The sequence below is a fragment of the Medicago sativa genome, chromosome 7 (assembly GCF_051527215.1).
Source record: "Medicago sativa cultivar Bolivia chromosome 7, Bolivia_mono, whole genome shotgun sequence".
NCBI classification, from domain to species: Eukaryota; Viridiplantae; Streptophyta; class Magnoliopsida; order Fabales; family Fabaceae; genus Medicago; species Medicago sativa.
In genome coordinates this window covers 7,864,250-7,885,340 of record NC_140755.1, presented here as the reverse complement: position 1 = coordinate 7,885,340, position 21,091 = coordinate 7,864,250, and the positions used below count along the sequence as shown (strand labels likewise).

The 21,091-nt window shown below is 33.0% G+C and overlaps 1 protein-coding gene, 1 long non-coding RNA gene and 1 pseudogene across 5 annotated transcripts; all 3 read left to right on the top strand.

The window, feature by feature from the left end:
* Positions 1–9,622: 9,622 nt before the first annotated feature.
* Positions 9,623–13,077, top strand: LOC146903945 (uncharacterized). 4 transcript variants are annotated; one of them, XR_015018038.1, is made up of 6 exons: positions 9,973–10,389; positions 10,781–11,238; positions 11,689–11,822; positions 11,937–12,049; positions 12,131–12,381; positions 12,756–13,077. XR_015018038.1 is itself a non-coding variant. In XM_085724340.1 (4 exons), the coding sequence occupies exons 1-4, from the start codon at positions 11,184–11,186 to the stop codon at positions 12,318–12,320; spliced, it is 492 nt and encodes a 163-aa protein (XP_085580466.1). In that variant the 5' UTR covers positions 9,623–11,183; the 3' UTR covers positions 12,321–12,505. The 4 variants fall into 4 exon arrangements, 1 of the variants encoding a protein (XP_085580466.1); XR_015018040.1 differs by having other exon boundaries at positions 10,057–10,389; positions 11,177–11,238; XR_015018039.1 differs by having other exon boundaries at positions 10,165–10,389; positions 11,075–11,238.
* Positions 13,078–14,918: 1,841 nt separating this feature from the next.
* Positions 14,919–15,029, top strand: LOC146903944 (U6 spliceosomal RNA; annotated as a pseudogene).
* Positions 15,030–15,988: 959 nt separating this feature from the next.
* LOC146903943 (uncharacterized) lies at positions 15,989–18,654 on the top strand. Its single transcript, XR_015018041.1, has 3 exons — positions 15,989–17,111; positions 17,680–17,770; positions 18,372–18,654. It is a non-coding gene; the product is annotated as an uncharacterized LOC146903943 (long non-coding RNA).
* The last annotated feature ends 2,437 nt before the right edge of the window (positions 18,655–21,091 follow it).

Below are 21,091 nucleotides of genomic sequence, written 5' to 3'. Positions count from 1 at the left end.
TACTTGAAAATGATCATGCATACATGCATACATGCATAAACTTTTTTCCATGCATTTATCGAAGGGCTTAAACAAGTTGAATTTGTAAACATTGTAGGAATTGGGAAGACTAAGTCCTACAAATTCAAGGAAGTGGATTTGGCTAGTTTGAGAGATTTGGCACTCAAGGTCAAGGATCCGACCGGTTTCCGACGTCGTTACGGGGACTTACTTACTCTTCTCCGGACTAATGTGGATGAGAAGCTTGTACACACTCTAGTGCAGTTTTACGATCATGACTATCGGTGCTTCACTTTTCCCGACTTTCAGTTGGTGCCCACACTCGAGGCTTATTCTTGCTTGATGGATCTATCTATTGCTAAGGGGGGTACCTTTCACGTGTCTTGAGCATCCCCCTACTCCTTTGTTTATTGCCCGTGATCTCTATCTCAAGACTACCGATGTCTCCAAGAATCTTGTCACTAAGGCTCACATCCAAGGATTCACTTTGGAATATTTACTTGAGAAAGCCAACCTCAAAACTACTTGTCAGGACACTCTTGAGGCTATTCTTGAACTCCTCATCCATGGGCTTATTCTCTTTCCGAATCTTGATGACTTCGTGGACATGAATGCTATTATGATCTTCCACTCCAAGAATCCGGTTTCTACTTTGCTAGCTGACACATACCATGCTATTCACGATCGAATTGTTCAACATATCACAAAATTGACTAATGCTCAAAAGGTTATGTTCAAGACCTTCTACCAACCATACTTTATTAATTGAGGTAGAGGAATTACCAATAGTTCCTGTACCTATGATCTTGCCTGACTGGTTGCCTCCAAATTTCACACTTCCTCCTTCCTTCATTGTTAGGCTGAGGAAGCTGGACTTTTCTCCTGTCATGTGTCTTGAGCAACCGCTGTCTAGGTACCATGATTTTTGCTTTGGTGCTGCTCTTAGACATACCTGCATCATTGACATTTTCAGATTTAGGTACCCATTGTCCTATGGGTCCTGACAGGTTAGTACTTAAGGCTTTACTCTTCACTCCTTATACCTTGTGATGTGAGTTGGGTTGCTTCTGATTAACCATTACCTTTGGTTTTGGTACTTCAGAAGCAGTAACTGTCTTCTTCTGAAACTTAGACTTCAGAACCTCAGATTTTAGTTTCACCGGACTCTGAGGAATAGGTTCTGATCTTTTCAGGATCCTAACCTTTGAAGTCTTGGAATCAAATTTGATCATAGTCTTTGACTTAGAGTTCTTTGGCTTTGAAGTAATCTTAGCCTTAGAACTAGAAGCTTCAGGTTCTGATTGAACAACAGTTTTCAACTCAGCACCTTCAGGTATAAAAACTGTTTTCAGACCTTCCTTGATGCACTCACAACATGCTTTGAGACTGATTTCATTTGGTTTCCCTCCTGAAAAACCAATCCCTTTGCCATTGTTTCTGTAAATGCTATATATCATAGAAGCCACTCTGCTTCTGTCAATGCCAGATATGATAAAATCTTCAAGAGCAATTTCATGGTTGCTTAAAGGTTTCTCATTACACTTTTCTTGTAGCTTCTGACATAAGAACCTGAGCTTGTCTTCATATGTTTTACAAATGAAGTCAAAGCCCCTAAGTCCTTCTTCAGAAGCTTTCAGATCCAATAGAGTTGATTTTTGCTGTTTTACCAAATCAGCATATTTTTCTTTTAAATCCTTCAACTCATTGGTTCTTACTTCAAAATGTGTAGGAAGTTCTTTAAGTGACTCAACAAGTTCATCTCTGGGAATTTTGGAATATACCTCGTTTTCATCTTCTGAGTCTGAATCTGATCCAGCTTCTGAAGTTGATGTTGCTACCAACCCAACATCTATCTTTGTATCTTCATCAGCTTCCTCTTTATTAGATCCATATTCACTTCCCAAATCATCCCAGGTTGCCATCAAACTCTGCTTGATCTGCTTCTTGAATTTGCTTGGTTTGAATGTAGACCTCTTTAACTTGTCCTTTGACTTTTCTTTTTGAAGATCAGGGCATTCAGCAATGAAGTGTCCAGGCTTCTTACAGTTGAAGCATCCTTTCTGATCTTCTTTCCTTGAGCTTCTGGAGTTACTCCTCTTGGTTAGAAACTTTCTATTCTTCTTGGCCAGATACTGAAGTCTGTTTGAGAGCATGGCCATTTCAGCAGCATCTGGTTCAGAATCTGAACTTGATTGTTCTTCCTCTTCAGATTCAACCACTTTGAGAGCTTTTGATGACTTGCCTTTGGATGGAAGAGCTATTGATTTACTCTTCTTAGTAGACTCATGTTCATTAAGACTTAACTCATGAACTTTGAGAGAACTAACAAGATCTTCGACACTTAAAGTGTTTAAATCTTTAGCTTCCTCAATGGCAGTCACCTTTGGTCTCTATCTTGCAGGCAAGCTTCTGAGTATCTTGCTCACATGGTCAGAAGCAACATAGCTCTTTTTCAGGATTTGTAGCCCAGAGACTAAGGTTTGAAACCTTGAGTACATCTCCTCAATAGTTTCATCATCCTTCATCATGAGTAACTCGTACTGATGTACAAGCATGAGAGCTTTAGCTTCTTTGACCTTCTTGCTGCCTTCGTAGTTTGAACAGAGAGAAGCAAACATAGCTTTAGCAGTGGATTTGTCACTCATCTTCATGTACTCTGCTTTGGGTATAACAGTGACAAGAGCTCCTCTGATAATATGATGCTTCTTGTAGAGTTTCTTCAACTCAGGAGTATGTTTCTTTCTATCCACAGCAGCTCCTTCTTCGTCAAGAACTAACTCACCAACACCATCTTCTAGTATATCCCATAATTCTTCATCTAAGCTCATGATATAACTATAGAAGTTGGTTTTCCACCAAGAAAATTCTTCAGCATCTCCATTGAATTTTGGAATCTTTCCAACACTGGATTTCTTACTATCACTATAATCATGTGAGACATTTTTATAGCTAGTATCACCAGATCCAGTGGGAGGAGAAGTAGACATGTTTTTCTCAGATCTTTGACTGTTGCACGGTTAAGTGTTACACAACAGACCAAGGCTCTAGATACCAATTGAAGGTGAGAAAAACACAAGAAGGGGGGTTGAATTGTGTTTTGGAAAATTCTTCGTTTCTCCTAAAAACTGAACCCACTGGTCAGAAGCTAAGTGAGACAGCTTCTGAAGTGGTAATCAGAATCTAAATACAGCGGAAAAAAACAGAGAGAGAGAAGAAGAACGACACAAAGCAATTATACTGGTTCCTTCCACAATCCGGAAGTAGTTCAGTCCCCCTTGCACTTCCAAGGAGATTTCACTAAGAGTAATATCTTATTACAATTGCTCAAGCACACAAGCAAGAGAATAACACAATCAAGAGACTTCCCTGCTCAAGCACAACTGCAAGAGACTTCTAACTAAACAAAATTACACAGAAAATTGTTTAAGGTTGAACACTTGATATACGATCAGAGGTGCTCACAATACAAATCAGATACAGACTCAATGACTTAAGAATTTCTAAGATATGACTTTGAGACACAGAAATTCTAAGTGAATGCAGAACAATTTCAGCAGAGGTTTGGCACTTGTAAAAAAGTTGTGAGTCTTTCGTTCAGCATTGCCAAATCTCTAAGTCTTCACTCCTTTATATAGTGGTGTGAAAGAGACGTTGTGAAATTGCCAGCACATCAAAGAGTCGTTGTTGAAGCTTGATCTTTCACCAATGATCTTTTGCCTGATTTGGTTGTTGTCCTATGAAGAACCAATTTGAAATCCATTCCTTATCCAAAGGAACATCTATGCAGGCGAAGCCGTATTCTGGAGCTGTTTTCTTGTCTAGTAGCGTGGACACAAAATAGAGTAGTGGAGAAGGTGGTTGTACAGTTCGTACAAAGTACAATGTCAACGCTTTCGTCGAAATTGCAAGCACATGCCTTCAAAACACCTTTGAAATGACCATTGCAAAATTCCACTAATCTTTTGTTGTCCTTTGATGAATTTTGATCCATGAAACAACTCTTGAATCCTTGAATTTCTCAAATTCAATTGATCTTCAGCTTCTGGTGAAATGGCTTCTGATGAGGCAGCTTCTGATAACGCAGCTTCAGATGATGTGGCTTCTGGACCTCTTGTCTTCAGGAGCACTATTCTTCAGGAGCATTATTCTTCAGGAGCACTATTCTTCAGAAGCATTATTCGAACTTCAGGAGCGGCTTTACTTCATGAGCGCTTTTTCCCTTCAGCAGCAAGTTGCCTTCAGGAGCGTCTAAGCTTCAAAGTTGTTGATTCCTTTTGCTCTTTATTTGCTCATTCAGAACCAATAAATGATGTAACTTTTTAACTATGGTCTTGTACACTTGAACAAATATTAGCTAGTCCAATTTACAATTTTTAATACCTTGTTATCATCAAAATTCTTTAAGGTTCATTGTTAAACACATTTTGTTCCAACAGTAGCGTGGTGAAGGTGAGGCTTTATGATGAGGGTCTCACAGAGAATATAGTATGGCTGCTGCGAAATTTGGGTTTTATTATGAAACTAAAGAAACAGGAACAAGAATAAAGTAGAGAGAAGTAGAGAAGGAGAAAGAAAGTGAAGAGAGATGATTCTATTATTCTCTTGTGATATACAATTAGGCTATATATGAGCTCTATCTATAGAAAAATACAATGACTTGGGGAGCAAGCACCAATGACTTAGGGAGCAAACACAATATGGTCCAATAAGCTAATAGTATGACCCAATAACCCAACTGCTATATGGACATCCACTTATAATATTCATAACACTCCCCCTTGGATGTCCATCGATGATATGCCTCATTAAAACCTTACTAGCGAAAAACCCAATGGGAAAAAAATTCTAGTGAAGGAAAAAGAGTACAACATCATTTTGTGTCATAATCTGCCTCATTAAAAACCTTACCAGGAAAACCTAGTGGGATAAAACCATGGTTAAGGGAAAAAGAGTGCAGAACACATTTTTGTCTCCCCCTCATAAAAACAATTATATATGAGATGAAGAAAGTCAAATAATCTTTTATGTCTGTTACTCAAAAGCTTTAATTGATGGTGACTTTGTAGAAAGATCTGATTTATCTCTATATTCTTCTCTAAATTAGCAGCTCTTGAGATATCTTCATATTGAGTTGTTGAAAGAACCTCCTTTCAAAATTAGAAAACCGCAAGTTTCTTGTATGTGTAAAATCATAATCCTTAATAAAGAACATTCTCCACTTCCTTGATTATCTGCATTTACTAATATTCACAAAAACAAAATACCACGATATATATAATAAGTAAAACAAATTAGTGTCCTCACTTGATCAATTCTAGTTGTTCATAATTTTCTTGATGACATGGTTTTTTACTTACGGCAAGTGACATCTCAATCATTCTAGTATATAATCAATTAAATTTGTCCATATCAACGTTTATATAACAAATTTTAGAATCTCTTCATGAGTTCTAATAATATTTATACCATTATCATAAAATCGATTATATCAAATTCATTTCCAATTCCTTAAAATGGAGAAATGATGTCATCTTTCCAATAGTTTTGATAATGTGTCTCACACAAATGAAATCCTTCAGGGAGTTTCATATAATCACCACTATCAAGTGAGCCATACAAAAATTGTTGAATTGGTTTTGTAATATGATAAAAATGAGATGAACTTTGTGAAACTTCGAAATTAATTGGTATTGGCCTATGAAACATACATGTATATGCAACTGCACACAAATGTGATTATTGTATATGCATAATTGAGGAAAATGAGTTGGTTCCCTTGTTTCTTTAGAGCTAACCTGAAAATGTGGATTTTTACCAAGATAAACGAACCTTGTCGAAATATTTTTTTTTTAAATCGGATAACTTGCAAGTCCCTTTGTGAATAAGATAATATGATTTAATGTGGATGAATTGATGGTTGATAGGTATTGAACATGATGTTTATCATAGTATGATATGTTATTCTTTTACTTGAATTATGGGAAAATAGACGAAGTCGTTGTTTTGTAGTGATGATTATTAAATGATAATTTGATAGTGATGATGTTGATTAATGAACATGCTAAATGTTGATTGTTGATGATGAATTTATACATGCGAATTTGATGTCATGTTTCTCTTCTATGCAGACTAATATGAACCTACGATAACAATGAAATTCTTGTGTAAAATCAATATATCAAATGAAATTCAACCTGTGTCCTGTTGTTATTATTGAAGTAGATGAAACGGTTTTGATGTTTCACGGTGAAGATGGACTCTTGAGGGAGGAACAAGGGAAACGAAATAAAGAAAATTAACGTGATTTAATTGTGTATATTAATAGCGGTTAATTTTTCATTAAAAGGAATGAAGGGCTGAGATTGCTTCACAGGAGAAAACTGCAGAAAATTTAACTGGAGACGATCCATCCCTGTTCCTTTGGATCCTAACCATTATATTTGAACACTTTATAATTCTCTATACATTATATTTGAACACTTTATAATTCTCTATACATATTCAACATCTTATTTTATCTTATCTTTCTCTTCCTACCACTTAACTTATCTATAACATCTATCATATCATTCTCTCTTATCTCTCTTATCTCTTAATCTTTTTAGATGTATATACACTCAGATAGGGGTATATCAAACATCTTATTGTAACTATGATGCAGGAGGTAGCCGTATATGAGAGGTCCCTTGTGAGCTGTATGATTTTGAAAGATATCTCTTAATCTTTTTAGATGTATATACACTCAGATAGGGGTATATCAAACATCTTATTGTAACTATGATGCAGGAGGTAGCCGTATATGAGAGGTCCCTTGTGAGCTGTATGATTTTGAAAGAACAAATATGCAAAGAAAGAAAAAGAAAATGTTATGAGCTATAGATATATTCTAGAAATGGAAAGCATAGAGATTCTTTTCACTTTTTAAAGTTGTCCCTTTGTGTTGAAATTTCTTTTTTAATCGTTCAAGATAAAATACTTATTTTTCAGTCCTTTGTTTTTAACTATTGAATAGTTGTAGGGTATCAGGTACAACAATTGAAAACAACTGAACGAAAATATCAATTTATATGCGGACCCATTGCATTGATGATTGAATGCAAACCCTTTAGGTTTTAATAGTAATCCATCCGTCCTATTTTAAATAACCTACTTAACCTACTTTAAAAATGTGTAATGTGTTTATATAACATGTTTTGAGTTTTGACCCTATTTTTCTAACTAATATATAAAGACAAAATATAACATATACGATGTTGTTGGATTCGTCTCGAAAAAATATTTTCAAAATATGAAATTTTCATATTTTTTCTGATAGATTATTAAAGATATTTAAGTTCAAAACTGTGTATTGGTATACATGACAGGGCCAACTGTGTCATTTAAAATGGGACGGAGGGAGTAATTTATTTTGTATTTAATAGCAGACTTCCACTTTTACTTCCACTTTTGTTTTGTCAAATTTTTTAGTTTAACGAGGAGGCACTAAAATCGTAAAGAATAAAGATAGGTTGACACCCATAATGTGTACACCTTTTTATACCATTTTGGAAAATTTCAGCTAACCAAATATATGGTTTGTGTGACCACATTTTTTGAGTTGCGTGACCACTATTTAGAAGCTGAAAAATATGGCCATGCAACTAAAATGCGTGTGACCTCTATTTTTCTACTTAGTTAACCAAATAAATTCTGATCAAAAAATAGTGGTCACACAACTAAAACAATGTGGTCACACATAGCATATACTTAGTTAACTTAAATTTTCTAGAGTGATACAAATGGATGTGCGCATTAAGGATGTCAACCTATCATTGCTGAACTGTAAAATAGTTTTATCCTGTCACTTAATAAAAAAACCATTACTCTATCATGTCTTATAGTTAATTTTAAAACAAGAAGTGTTCTATACATTATTTTTTCTAACATCCACCTGTTATTAAATGAAACTCATGTGAATAACATACTTTAAAAATGAGTCTCAAATAGAGTGGCGGATTTTATCCCATCAAAAAATGATGGTTAGAAAAGAGAGTTAATCTCTAACATTTATCTTTCAAAATATCTTCGTAAAATACAAGATCGTCAATACTCAATGGTCATTGGATACCATTGTAAAATTGTTTTACATTGCCGGTAAATCTTCTACTTTTTAATTTTTTTTAGATTTAATTTGTATGCATCAATATAATATATCAATATGATATAGCAGTGTAGATATGTTTTACACAAGCATCAAATCTAATAACACTATGATGTTACTTTTTAGATATGTTCATAAAATATATCTATAAATATCTAATTAATGTGAGATTGAATGCATGTGTAAGAAAATTTATAAGAAAATTTATAAGCTGAAGGTTCATGCAATTATTATTTTTCTTGACAAAATAAAAGATATTCATTAATTTAAATTGATAGGGTACATCGATACAAATTCACTAAAAACAAAAAGATGAATGTGAACACACTCACAACATCCATCCATGTTAATAGCATAGAACTGCAAAGTATCTATGCCTACAAATATGACTATATTCACGTCTCCAGAATAATCATGTCTTCGGATTTGCAACGTTGACGACGCCAAAGTCATTGATCGGATCTGCACTTGCTAAAAGCTAATCTTTCAACCTGAATCAAATAAAAACCACACTAAGACGGGAATAAAAAACACACCGCACAAAGACGGGAAACCAAACAGAGACGATGAAATCACAAAAACAATCGAAAGAAAAGTGAAAATATGTGAAATCACTTATTCAATTAAGATAGAAGGAAAAACAACTCAGATTAGTGATTTTTGGGTCAAAATTGACCCTAAATCGCCTCTCTGACAAGAAGAAGAAGAAAAAGAAGAAGAAGTAAAGGGAAACAACTAGGGTTTGAGAAGGAGAGAAGAGAGAGAAAGAGAAGGTTCGTGAAAATTATTTTTTTTTTATTATCAAATGTTGTTAAGATTTTGTGGTCATGTCTGTCTTGATTCAACAACCTGCCGAACTCAATTTAATCTGCCGAACTCAATTATGTAACACTTTTGATTCTTTCCTTCAAGGATGGTTTTTTTTAATTTGTGCCTACTTTGTCGATGTTATTCTTTATTGAAAATAAAAAGAAGGCAAAGTTGTACTAGTAGTAGCAGCCATAGAAGAAAGGACGACTTATATTGAAAAAGTCACACATATCTTTACTACCGGACTTGATTAATTTTCCAATAGGGCTAATTTAAACCGAAAGGAGGTGGAAATTAGGACTCCTTCTTGATTGGTTTATTTATTTTGATTTTTGAGTCATGTGATAGGTACATAAAATAAGGAGTATTTATGAATTATAATTAGAGACTAGTATTTTTTAAAGTAATAACACGTCGGATTTAATTTTAGAATAAATTATGATGGAATAATTATAGGCGATTAGTTTGATTCTACTTTATCTTTTAGTAGCATGTTATTTAAAATTTTTAGTATAACTACCATTGCAAGTTGCTATAGATCATAAGCATTTGCATTGCCTCATGATGTTTTGTGATTTGACTGAGATTGTGGCTGTTGGATCGGTGTGATTGAGTGTGGAGATTTCATGTCGATATAATTTGTAATCATGGAATGTGGTCTACTGCAGATGTACTGCAAATGTCATGTACTTTGGAGTTATAGTGTTGTTAGATTTTTTGAGGGGCTTGTGTTGTTCCATTTGATGCATAAAGTAGTGAATTTTTTTATTTTATTTTCCATAATATTAGTATAAAGTTTCCACTATTGCTTAAAAATGACTAATCTCCTTTGAAAAACATGAAGGGCGCATAAGGTAGATTCTCCCTTTGCCTAAATTTTTTTCCATCCGCATAAGCTATGAATCAAACACTGATCACATATTTAATTGGTCCAAATTTCTTACCACTTGGACCTATCATTGTTGGTAAGCAATACAACCTTTAACTCTTAATTTTATGCATTCAATGTTATTTTGTTTGGTGGTGACATTCAATGTTTAAACACAACCCATCCATTTCACTTATATATTCCACTTCTTGCATCTCAAACTTGTAACCTTGCACTCACTTCGAGTTTTCTTTCACTCATTTCCTTAATCACAAACAAAACCTTAATTGTTTTTTGTTCATTTCATTTTCTCAATTATTTCTCATCCCTCTCTTTCAACTCTATCATATTCAACTTCATCTATCACTTATCTCCCTCTCACCAATCTTACAAATATACCCATGTGATATATGCCACAATGTGACAGACTCACATGATCAAGTTATTTTGCTTCAACCTTTTTTCTCAAGTATGGAGGACTCACGACAAGGGGAACACAACACCGTTGGATGCAAGGTGTTCAATGACCGTCAAGGCTGCAACCTTGGGCATGGGTGGAATCGGTAAACAGGTAGTGAATCTATCTCTGTATTTTGTTCATCACTTTCTCTTGCTTTCTCTTCTTAACTCGCTGTATGTTTTTCTTTTCTATTTATTGCATACATTTCATTCCCTATCTTTTCCTTGATAAATTTCAGTTTTCACCTCCTCCTTAAAATAATACTTTAGGTGAAACTTAATGGAGAGAATTAATACAAAGACTGGACCCTTAATTAATACTTTATAATTGTGTCCATCGGCAATCAAATGTGAACGTTCAGGGGTAATATTAAAAAAACTTGGAAACAATAAACATATTTATATATCACATTTAGTTAATACACTTCAATTATTGTGCAAAGCGTAATAATACTAACTTTTGAAGGTCTTCACCATATGCTAAGTTTCATCTGCTATAACAGTTGGTGGTTGTACATCAGTTTGTGAGGACAACTACAATAATTTCGATTTGCCTAGGGACTGTTGTGAGGGTAGATATTGTTGTGAGACTTCATTGCATTTGCATCTTTCAGAGTTTAATGCAAGATTACAAGGTATAAGGAAAAACAGTAGTGTTGAGTGTAGCTACACGTTGATTGTAAGTAAATGTTTGATATCTTTTGATGGTTTATATATGAGAAATTTTGGTGGGTATGCACGTAACTATTCAGTTGTGCTATTTAATAAGTTCAAGAGTATGGAATATGCTCCTGCAGTGCTTGAGTGGGAGATATTGACTGATATGTTGAACAATTCGACATTTCAACTTCCTCCAAATTGTTACGAGTATGTTACATCTTTAAGTAACAAAATCACAGGTCGTCGATGTCACTGCTCTCAAGGTTACACAGCAATCCCTATGTTATTGGAGGCTGCACAGGTTTTTACAAACTCTTCTATTTTCCATTAATAATCTACCAATATTTAATTTATTTTATTAGTTTAATCAAGACAGAAGACAGATCTTATCTTGGTAGTGTTATTAAGGAAATCCGCCTCATGCAATGGAAGTTTGACGCGTGGCAATTCCAATTTACCCACAGAAATTGTAATAGAGCGGCCCACAATATGGCCCAAATAGCTCACACTAACCCAAACGAAATCTGGATCGAGGAGTTTCCTCCCCAAATCAGTGAGGTGTACTTTGATGAGTTAATTCATTAATAATATTTTTGTCTTTTTCAAAAAAAAAAAAAAATACAATCATCTTTCCGATCATTTTTTTTAATTTTACTATCGTTTCTTCCTATCAGTGCCCAAAGAATTAATGATTTTACTAACTGTCGGGGCTGTTAAAATTTTGTTGTTGTAATTACTTTTTCTTATGCAGTGCTTGCTTCATGGTTTCGATTAAAGTATCCTCACTTGGCCATTGGTGCTATGGCCTCATCTGCTCCAATCCACTATATTGATGACCTTATCCAACCAAATGCATATATTGATGTTGTTTCAAGTGATTTCAAAGTAATTCACTATAATTTATTTTGTGTTTAATATGTGCTTTGTCCATTTTTTAATAAAAATAAAAAAGAATAATTAGGATACTGCTTTACGAATAACCAATTAATTCTTTTTCAGGAAGTAAGTGAGAACTGCTACCAAACAATATTGAAGTCTTGGTTTGAAATCGAGAAAGTAGTTTCTCAACCAAACGGTCTTTTCAATCTCAATCAGAGATTCAACACCTGCATGTATAAACAGTTTTTTTTTTTTTTAACTTATTCGATATAACATATAAAATTAAATGTATTGATGTGTTCCATTTCTTGCAGTCTCTTGACCCAATCATCTGAGATGAAAAGCTACCTGGCAAGCATGAATGATTCTGCAGCTCAATACAATGCTCCTCCAAGTTATCCGGTTAATCTGATTTGTAATGCAATTGATCAAGCTGCTTTTGGAAACAAGATCCTTGATAAGATATATGCTGTGGCTATTTATGGGCAGGTAGCCAATAAATAGCCTAGCCCTGCATATATGTCTGATGTAGCCGAAGAGATAGAAGAGGGTTGGAGATGGGCAGGTAGTATATATAGCTAATGGAAAATGCTTTGTTTTACGATAGAAATTGTTGCACGAGAAACGACGAATGTTTTACTACCCTTGGATGTTAATATTTCCATTAACTAATTAAATTCTCTCTCCCATGTTTTCCTTTCCACCCCTTGATTTCCACAATTACTTGGCTTTCGTCTCGCACTAAATAGCACGTCTGCTAACTAATCTCCTTTACAAGTTAAATGGATATATTTTGTTGAAGCATTAAATTTGATAAATTACTTTTTGTCAATTTATTAATTATGTTTTATTATCTGGTATATTTAAATATATTTTGTTAGTTTTAATACTATTTCTTACTTAAAAAATAATATGTTTAATTTCTTTTGAACAATTTAGACATGAAATGAAATGGTGATGCCCAAAGACAAGGGAATAGATAACATGTTTCAACCTGACACTTTCAACAAAAGAACCATGTCGAAAAGTGCAAAGAAGAATATGGTGTTTTACCCCGTTCCCATCGGATTTCGACAAGCTATGGGGGCCATGTTTGTGTATATTTCAGTAGGAAGAAATGATTGATATTCTGTAAGTATTGAGTATTGTATTTCTGTTTGTTGGGAAAAAGGCTTATCGTGTTGTACTGCCAAATTCATCCAGTAAGAATCCTATCTGTGTAAACTTTTGGAAAATAATGCTTGATTGAACTTGAATCTAAGACTTATCGTGTTTCCTTAGCCTTAGAATCAACTGACTAGGGCTTTGTTTGGGAGTTTGAAGCGGAGGGGAAGGAAGGGCTTTGGGAGGATAAAAATATAGGGGAAAATTGAAGAATCTTACACATATTTTGAAAAAATGTTTTTTTAAAAAGAAATAATTAATGCTTATGATTAATTTATTTTTAATTTTAAGAATATTATATCAATATATATTAAATTTGAAGAATTCATATAAACCCTCTGAATCCTCCTCTAATACAATTTTTTAATTCCCCAAAATGAGGAGGGTTTTATATTTTGAAGAAAAATAAGCCTCCCAAAGTCCCTCCCCTCAATGTCCTCTATTTTCTTCTCTTACTCCTTCCTTTTTTTCCAAACTCGATCTCATCTCCCTTCCCCTCCAAACTCGCAAATAAAACCTAAGGAAGTATATCTCAAATCAAATCACTTTCTCCGCTAATTCGAACAATATCATAACACTTTCTTAGTAATTCCTTCTAGGTTCTATAAATATGATTCATGAATAATTTTGGAGAATGGATAAAAGTGTTGATTTATGTATTGAGTGTAGCAAGATAAATTATTGTATACATATAGTATTTTTTTTGGTAGATAGACGAGATGACAAAGTCATCATAAACTCACACACACAAAGTCAAAGTACCGGGGTTCGAACCCCGGTCATGACGTCTGGCCTGGCATTTTTGTAGTTGAGCTAGGACTTATGGGACATTTGTATACATATTTCTATCTTTACATATTCGGTGGAATGTAAGGATGTATGATTTTAAGCATTGTTTTTTCAAACCGTGGCCCGTGGTAAAATTTCAGTCCTTAAATTTGATGTGTCATTTATATTTAGTTAGCATAAATATACCGTGGGTTCTAAATGCACCAAACTGTGGCTATTCACACTAGCTGGGAGATTTTCCTACCTTTCTTACTACTTTTAATACGAAATGAGAGCGCAATTTCAAATCTTGAACGAATTGCATGTCAAGCCATCCATGAACTTGATTCCAAACAACATTACTTGTTGGACAAGAAAAAAAAAAGTGTTTGGCAAATTCTGTGTTTGAATTGCAGAAAACGCAGCTGAGTTGGTGTTGCCAACTTGTCATGCAAAAGCCTCCATCAGAAAATAAGAATTTTGCTAAAAGTATTTAACCTCTCTTTCTCGTATTATTAATGAAGGATGATTTTATAAAATCTTTTATAGTTTCTCTTTTTCATACAAAATTAATTTCATTTCTTAATATTTGTAAAAGTGTCATATACTGAAAGAAACAGAGGGAGTATAAATTCGATAATAATGGGGGAGTATATGCTTGGTTGCATTATTGTCCTTGGATTCCTAAGAACACACACAACCTTCCAGTTGTTGCAGACATCAATGCTTAGCTATTTTTAGGATACATGGAAATAAGTACTCACTAATGACCTCATTTTAAAATCCAAATCCATGCTAAACTAGACTCCATTCTGATTAAAAATATAAGAAAAAAATGTTAAACAAAATAGATATATTTGGTTAAATTTTTTAATGGAATATACATTAACTTTGTTCAACTTTTATTTATTTATTTTATATTTGAGACCATAGTAATATGTACATTGAATTTGCTTTATTGACAGTTTGTTACACGTTTGTCATGCGTTCATCCACCACTCGTTAGAAATTAATGAAGCTGCCTTTGTTTCTTCTTTAACTTGTGTTTGATTCCTTTGTTTTATCTTTTTCTTTCTCCTCTGAGGGTATTTAAGTTCCTTCGGATACCAACCATTATATCTAAACACTATAATTCTCTATGCATATTCAACATCTTATTTTCTCTTTATCTTTCTCTTCCTACCACATAACTTATCTATAAAATTGGAACGATATAGAGAAGATTATCATGGCCCCTGCGCAAGGATGACACGCACAAATCGAGAAATGGTCAATTTTTTTTATCTACCGAGGACATCTCTTGTTCGGCGGGATGTGGCCAGGTTGAAAGCACACAACATCTGTTTATTCACTGCGACATTTATGGCTCCATTTGGCAGCAGGTTCGATCTTGGATTGGTGTGTCAGGAGTTGATCATCAAAATTTCCATGCTCATTTTTTCCAGTTTACTAATTATCTCGGAGACTTGAGGACTCGTCGATCGTTTCTCCAGTTACTTTGGCTCCTTTGTGTTTGGCTAGTGTGGAAAGAACGTAATAATAGAATATTTAATAACATTCACACTTCCATTAGAGAGCTCATAGATAAGGTAAAATTTCATTCTTACTGGTGGCTGAAGGCTAAAAACGCCACTTTTGTATATGGTAGTCAGCAATGGTGGTCGGGCCCATTGTCTTGTTTGGGTATCGATTATCAGACTTTTATCTAATCATTTAACAGACACTTTATATTTTGAGCGACCTTTTTGGCACACCTTATGTTAAAGAGGCGTCTCTAACTGTGTTAATATATACCATTTTTAATTCTTAAAAAAAAAAAAAAAACTTATCTATAACATCTATCATATCATTTTCTCTTATCTCTAAATCTTTTTAGGTGTATATACACTCATATTGGGTATATCAAACATCTTATTGTAATTATGATGCAGGAGGTAGCCGTATATGAGAGGTCCCTTGTGAGCTGTATGATTTTGAAAGAGCAAATTTGCAAAGAAACAAAGATAAAGTGTTATGAGCTAGTTATATTCTAGAAATGGAAAACATAGAGATTCTTTCCACTTATTAAAGTTGTCCCTTTGTGTTGAAGCTTCTTTTTTAATCATTCAAGATCAAGTACTTCTTCTTTTTCAATCCTTTATTTTTAATTATTGAATAGTTGTAGGCTCCATGCTCTGTGTTTTTCAAGTGTATTGTGTTGTTTATATTTTGTGGTCATGTCTTTCTTGATTCAATAACCTGCCGAACTCAATTAAATATGCCGAACTCAATTATGTAACACTTTTGATTCTTTCTTTCAATGATGGGCCACAATCGCATAAAAGGATGGTCTTTTTTAATTTGTGCCTACTTTGTCAACGTTATGCTTTATTGAAAATAAAAAAGAAGACAAAGTTTGTACTGTAGTAGCCATAGGAGAAAGGACGACTTATATTGAAACCGAATGGAGGTGGAAATTAGGACTCCTTCTTGATTGATTTATTTTATAGTTGTTATAGATCATAAGCATTTGCATTGCCTCATGTTGTTTTGTGATTTGAGTGAGATTGTGGCCGTTGGATCGGTGTGATTGAGTGTGGAGATTTCATGCCGATATAATTTGTAATCATGGAATGTGGTCTACTGCAAATGTCATGTACTTTGAAGTTATAGTGTTGTTTGATTTTTGCTGCATAAAGTACTGCATTTTTTTTTGTTGCACATAATATTAGTAGGAAGTTTCTGTTTCCTTTAACAATGACTAATCTCCGTTAAAAAACATGTGGAACACATAAAATATGTCATCATTTTTCATCAATTTTTTTCATACGTGAATTGAACCCTAATCACATATTTAAAAGGTCCAGGTCCCTTACAACTTGGACCAAGCATATGTTGGTAAGTAGTGCATCCTTCAACTCTTCTTAATTTTATGCTTTCAATGTTGTTTTGTTTGATGGTGACATTCAATGTTATTTAAACACAACTCATCCACTTCACTTATTTATTCCACTTCTTTCATCTCAAACTTGTAACCTTCCACTAACTTCCGGTTTTCTTTCACTCATTCCCTTACTCACAAACAAAAACCTTAAATTGTTTTTTCTTCATTTCTTTTTCTCAATTATTTCTCCTCCATCTCTTTCAACTCTATCATATTCATCTTCATCTATCATTTATCTCGCTCTCACCAATCTTACAAATATATTCCCATGTGATATATGCCACAATGTGAGAGACTCACATGGTCAAGTTATTTTGCTTCAACTTTTTTTCTCAAGTATGGAGGAGCCTCACGACAAGGAGAACACAACACCGTTGGAGGCAAGGTGTGCATTGACCATCAAGGCTGTAACCTTGGGTATGGGTGGAATCGGTAAACAGGTAGTGAATATATCTCTGCATTTTGTTCATCACTTGCTCCTGCTTTCTCTTCTTAACTTGCTACATGTTTTTCTCTTCTCTTTATTGCATACATTTCTTTCCCTATCTTTTCCTTGATAAATTTCAGTTTTCACCTCCTCCTTAATTAATACTTTAGGTGAAATGTTGTTTCAGCATTTTGCTGACTAACACTAAACTGGAACTTAATGGAAAGAATTAATATGAAGATTGGACCCTAGGATTAATCGGTTCTTGGGTCAGATACCAAGTTTAAAAAAAAAATAAAAAAATAAAGGACAATTACATATATTTTAGTCCTTGATGTAGTTTATAATTTTTCTCTCGGATCTTCCACTTGATAGAAGGAGATATCAGAAAATAAGGGACCAAAGAAAGGACATTTCGAAATAAAAAATCCCCAATTTTATTTTATCTTGAAACCCTAATTTTATTGCAATTTTGGTTTGATGGCATGCAATTTGTTGACCCCATTTGATCAAAGATACATGATCAATTTCAAACATTGGGGCGGTGTAAAATCTAATGCTCCGATATTTGTGTACTTTAGTGCAGAAGCACAACTAGATGGCTATGCTGATAATATAGGATTTATGAATGAAAACTCAGCCACCTTTAAAGCCCTTCTTGTATACATAGAGGTATTTATTTCTTTTAATATTTTGTTGGTTTGTTCTTGTCCTGGCGTGTTATGATTTTGTGTTTAATTGTATAGTTTGTTTGTGAATTTATGCTTGAGTTTGGTGCTTTAATATCAAGAAAGATCTACCACAAATTGTTTTACTATTAAAAACATACTATTTTTTTACTGTTAATGAGCTGCAAGAATCTGAGAGGTGTGAGAGGCTTGGTAAGTAATTTTTTGCTATGTTCAATTGTATCTCTGATAATTTTTTGTCCTAATTTTGATTTTGTATAGGAAATATCACTTTGGGATAAATAATCATAAATTTAAGGCTAAAAATCTGAGTTGGGACAAAATTTGTAACAAATATAATATTTAAAGGATTAAAAAGTTCGATTTTGACAAAATAGGGGGCCTGTTTTTTTAGCATGATAAATCGAGGGATAAAAGAAAATATATTTAACATTTTTACGATCTAAATATCTGTTATATTTTTTTACTATGAATTTTATTTATATCATCAATTTTCTTTCAAAAAAAAATTTATATCATCAATTTCTCATTCGAATGTTTTATTTAAGTTTAACATTTGTACATTCTTAATAATTTCTCATCAGCATCGATACTATGGGAAATCAGTACCATTTGGATCAACGGAGGAAACATTCAAGAATGCAAGCACTATTGGGTATTTCAGCTTGGCACAGGCACTTGAAGATTACACGGAAGTGCTCATACATATTAAGAAAACACTAGACCTCTACCCGGGCAACGCCTGGGCAATAGTTGTAGAGTTATTTCTAATAATAGATATACTTTAAAAACAGAGTTTGTTAATATATTGGTACGAATGTCTATCCTATTAGTTGTGAGATCAATATAAAAAGTGTGTGATGAACATATACATTTTTTTTTTTGTATTATTCTTGGTAACTATAATTCTTGGAGGGGATAGTTGGTAATTGATAGAAGTGAATTAGAAAAGATGGAGAAAGAAGAGAAGAACCATAGATTAATAGAATTTATAGGACTGTGGTTATGTTTTTTCTACAAATGGATTGTTTTATAGAAGTGAATTAGAAAAGATGGAGAAAGAAGAGAAGAACCATAGATTAATAGATTTTATAGGACTGTGGTTATGTTTTTTTTACAAATGGATTGTGATTATGTTGTGCTCAAATAAATTTCAATTTTTTTTTTAATTTAAAATGAGAATATATACAAAGATGGTTAACACGATGAGGAATGTGGGAGGATTGGAGGTTATGTGGTTAAGTGGGAGGATTGTAGGCTATGAAGCCCGGATACTCCAAAATGGTGTCGTACCCGTGTCGGATACGTATCGGATACCGATACTCCGCGGATACTCTGGATACCGTATCCCAGAAGTATCGGAATTAATTATTTTAATTTAAAATATATATTTTATCGGATACTTAAAAGATACTCGACGGATACACACAAATACTTATAAGATACTTCACACAGACGTATCCAAAAGAAATGAAGTGTATAAAAATGAGATTGTGTTGTGAAAATTTAAGATACGAATCACTATAATTACTTTTCAATTAGCAAATTAAATATTATGATTTTGGTGGATGAAAGTAACGAGAGAGGGGAGATTTAATCGATCAACATTAAACAAACTTTGTTTTGAGTTCTTTTATTGATACATTTGTTGATATCCTAACATATGAATGAAAATAGAATATGATTTATACAAAAACTTTACATTTTTTATTTTGATCATATGTATTTTTTTTTTAAATTGTAACTTTTATGATTATATAGTATGAGTAATCAATGTTTTTTTTTAAGTATTTTACACGCATATAAATTTTAATATAAATATTTTGTTAACGTATCTTAGCCGTATCGTATCTTAAATTTTAAAAATTTCGCGTATTCGCGTACCCGTATCGTATCGTACCCGTATCGCACTACGTATCCGGGCTTCATAGATTGTAGGTTATGGTGCTCAATTTTTTTTTTTAATTTAATTAATAGAATCTATAGGATCGTGGTTAACTGGGATGAAGCAATTTTCATTTTCATTTATTTTTAATTTAATCAATAGAATTTACAGGATTATTTATTATATAAAATATAATATAATCATGATTACAATTTATTTTATCAATGTTAATTTGTTTTCTCTAATTTAATGGTTTCAGAAAAAATAAGTTACATGTAATATTTGTCATACTTACAATTGAAAAATATGTGAAGCAGAAGAGGTAAAATAGTTTAATTAAAATAAAAGAAAAACAACACAAAAGTTTTGAGCGAGAACCTGTGGGATTATAGGTATAAATGATGATAATGATTATAATTTTTTTCTCTAATTAATTGTTCATCTTATTAATTATCATGATTAAATGTTCATCTTATTAATGTTAATTTGTTTTCTCTAATTGTATTATTTCAGAAAAGCAAGTACTTACATGTAATCTTTGTCATACTTTCAATTCAAAAACATATGAAGTAGAAGAGAGGTTGAATCGTGAAATTAAAATAAAAGAAAAACAAAACAAAATAAAACAAAACAAAACAGAAGCATGAAATTAATATAAAAAAAAAACATGAAAACTCCCAAATTACATATTCAAAGGTATATAATTCCTTTTTGGTGAGTGGTCATAAATATTATCCTCTTTTTCTTGTTTCTTCACCACTTCCTTTGAATTGCCTAAAAGTTGCGCACAAAATCTCAAATAGACAAATGGATTGGGTGAAAAGGGATCCATGGTTGTATTGGGTAGGTTTGGTTTCCATGAATCTAAAGTTCTACCACAACTTACGTAAAATTTAACTAAGAATTATTCCACTAAAAAACATATACAAACTTTAATTCATTTGTCCTAAATGATTAAGAATTCCAATCTCATTAACTACGGGATAACTAGCCGAGCTTGGTAACGCAAACTTGTGACCTAAGTAGGGGCATTAAGATGTTGGAAGGTATTTGTGTGCCAAAAAAAAAAAAAAAAAAAACCTTAACTACGGGATAACTTAAGCCAATCAACCCACATTAATTAGTTACAGTTCATACCAATAAGTATTCAGTTTGAGCAAAAAACAGTGTCATTCAGTTTGAGCAAACAAAAGTGTCATTCGTTATGAATTAACGAAATTTTTTTAACCATGTAAATGTGATGTTAGTATTAGATCACACAAAAAATGTAATTTATTAAAATTTAATGATATGGAACTGCATGGAAAATATGAATAAAAAAAACATACAAAGAATCTTTTGATAATGAATTATATCATCATACAAAGATTTTGACAAAATAAAATTAATTATATCATCATTTAAAATTAATTCTATGTG

Excerpts from the sequence above, each read along its gene's own strand:
- LOC146903945 (XM_085724340.1), top strand. The coding sequence starts at position 11,184 with ATGTCACTGCTCTCAAGGTTACACAGCAATCCCTATGTTATTGGAGGC. Across the intron at positions 11,823-11,936 it reads TTGTTTCAAGTGATTTCAAA|GAAGTAAGTGAGAACTGCTA; the intron begins GTAATTCACTAT and ends ATTCTTTTTCAG. Across the intron at positions 12,050-12,130 it reads CAGAGATTCAACACCTGCAT|TCTCTTGACCCAATCATCTG; the intron begins GTATAAACAGTT and ends CATTTCTTGCAG.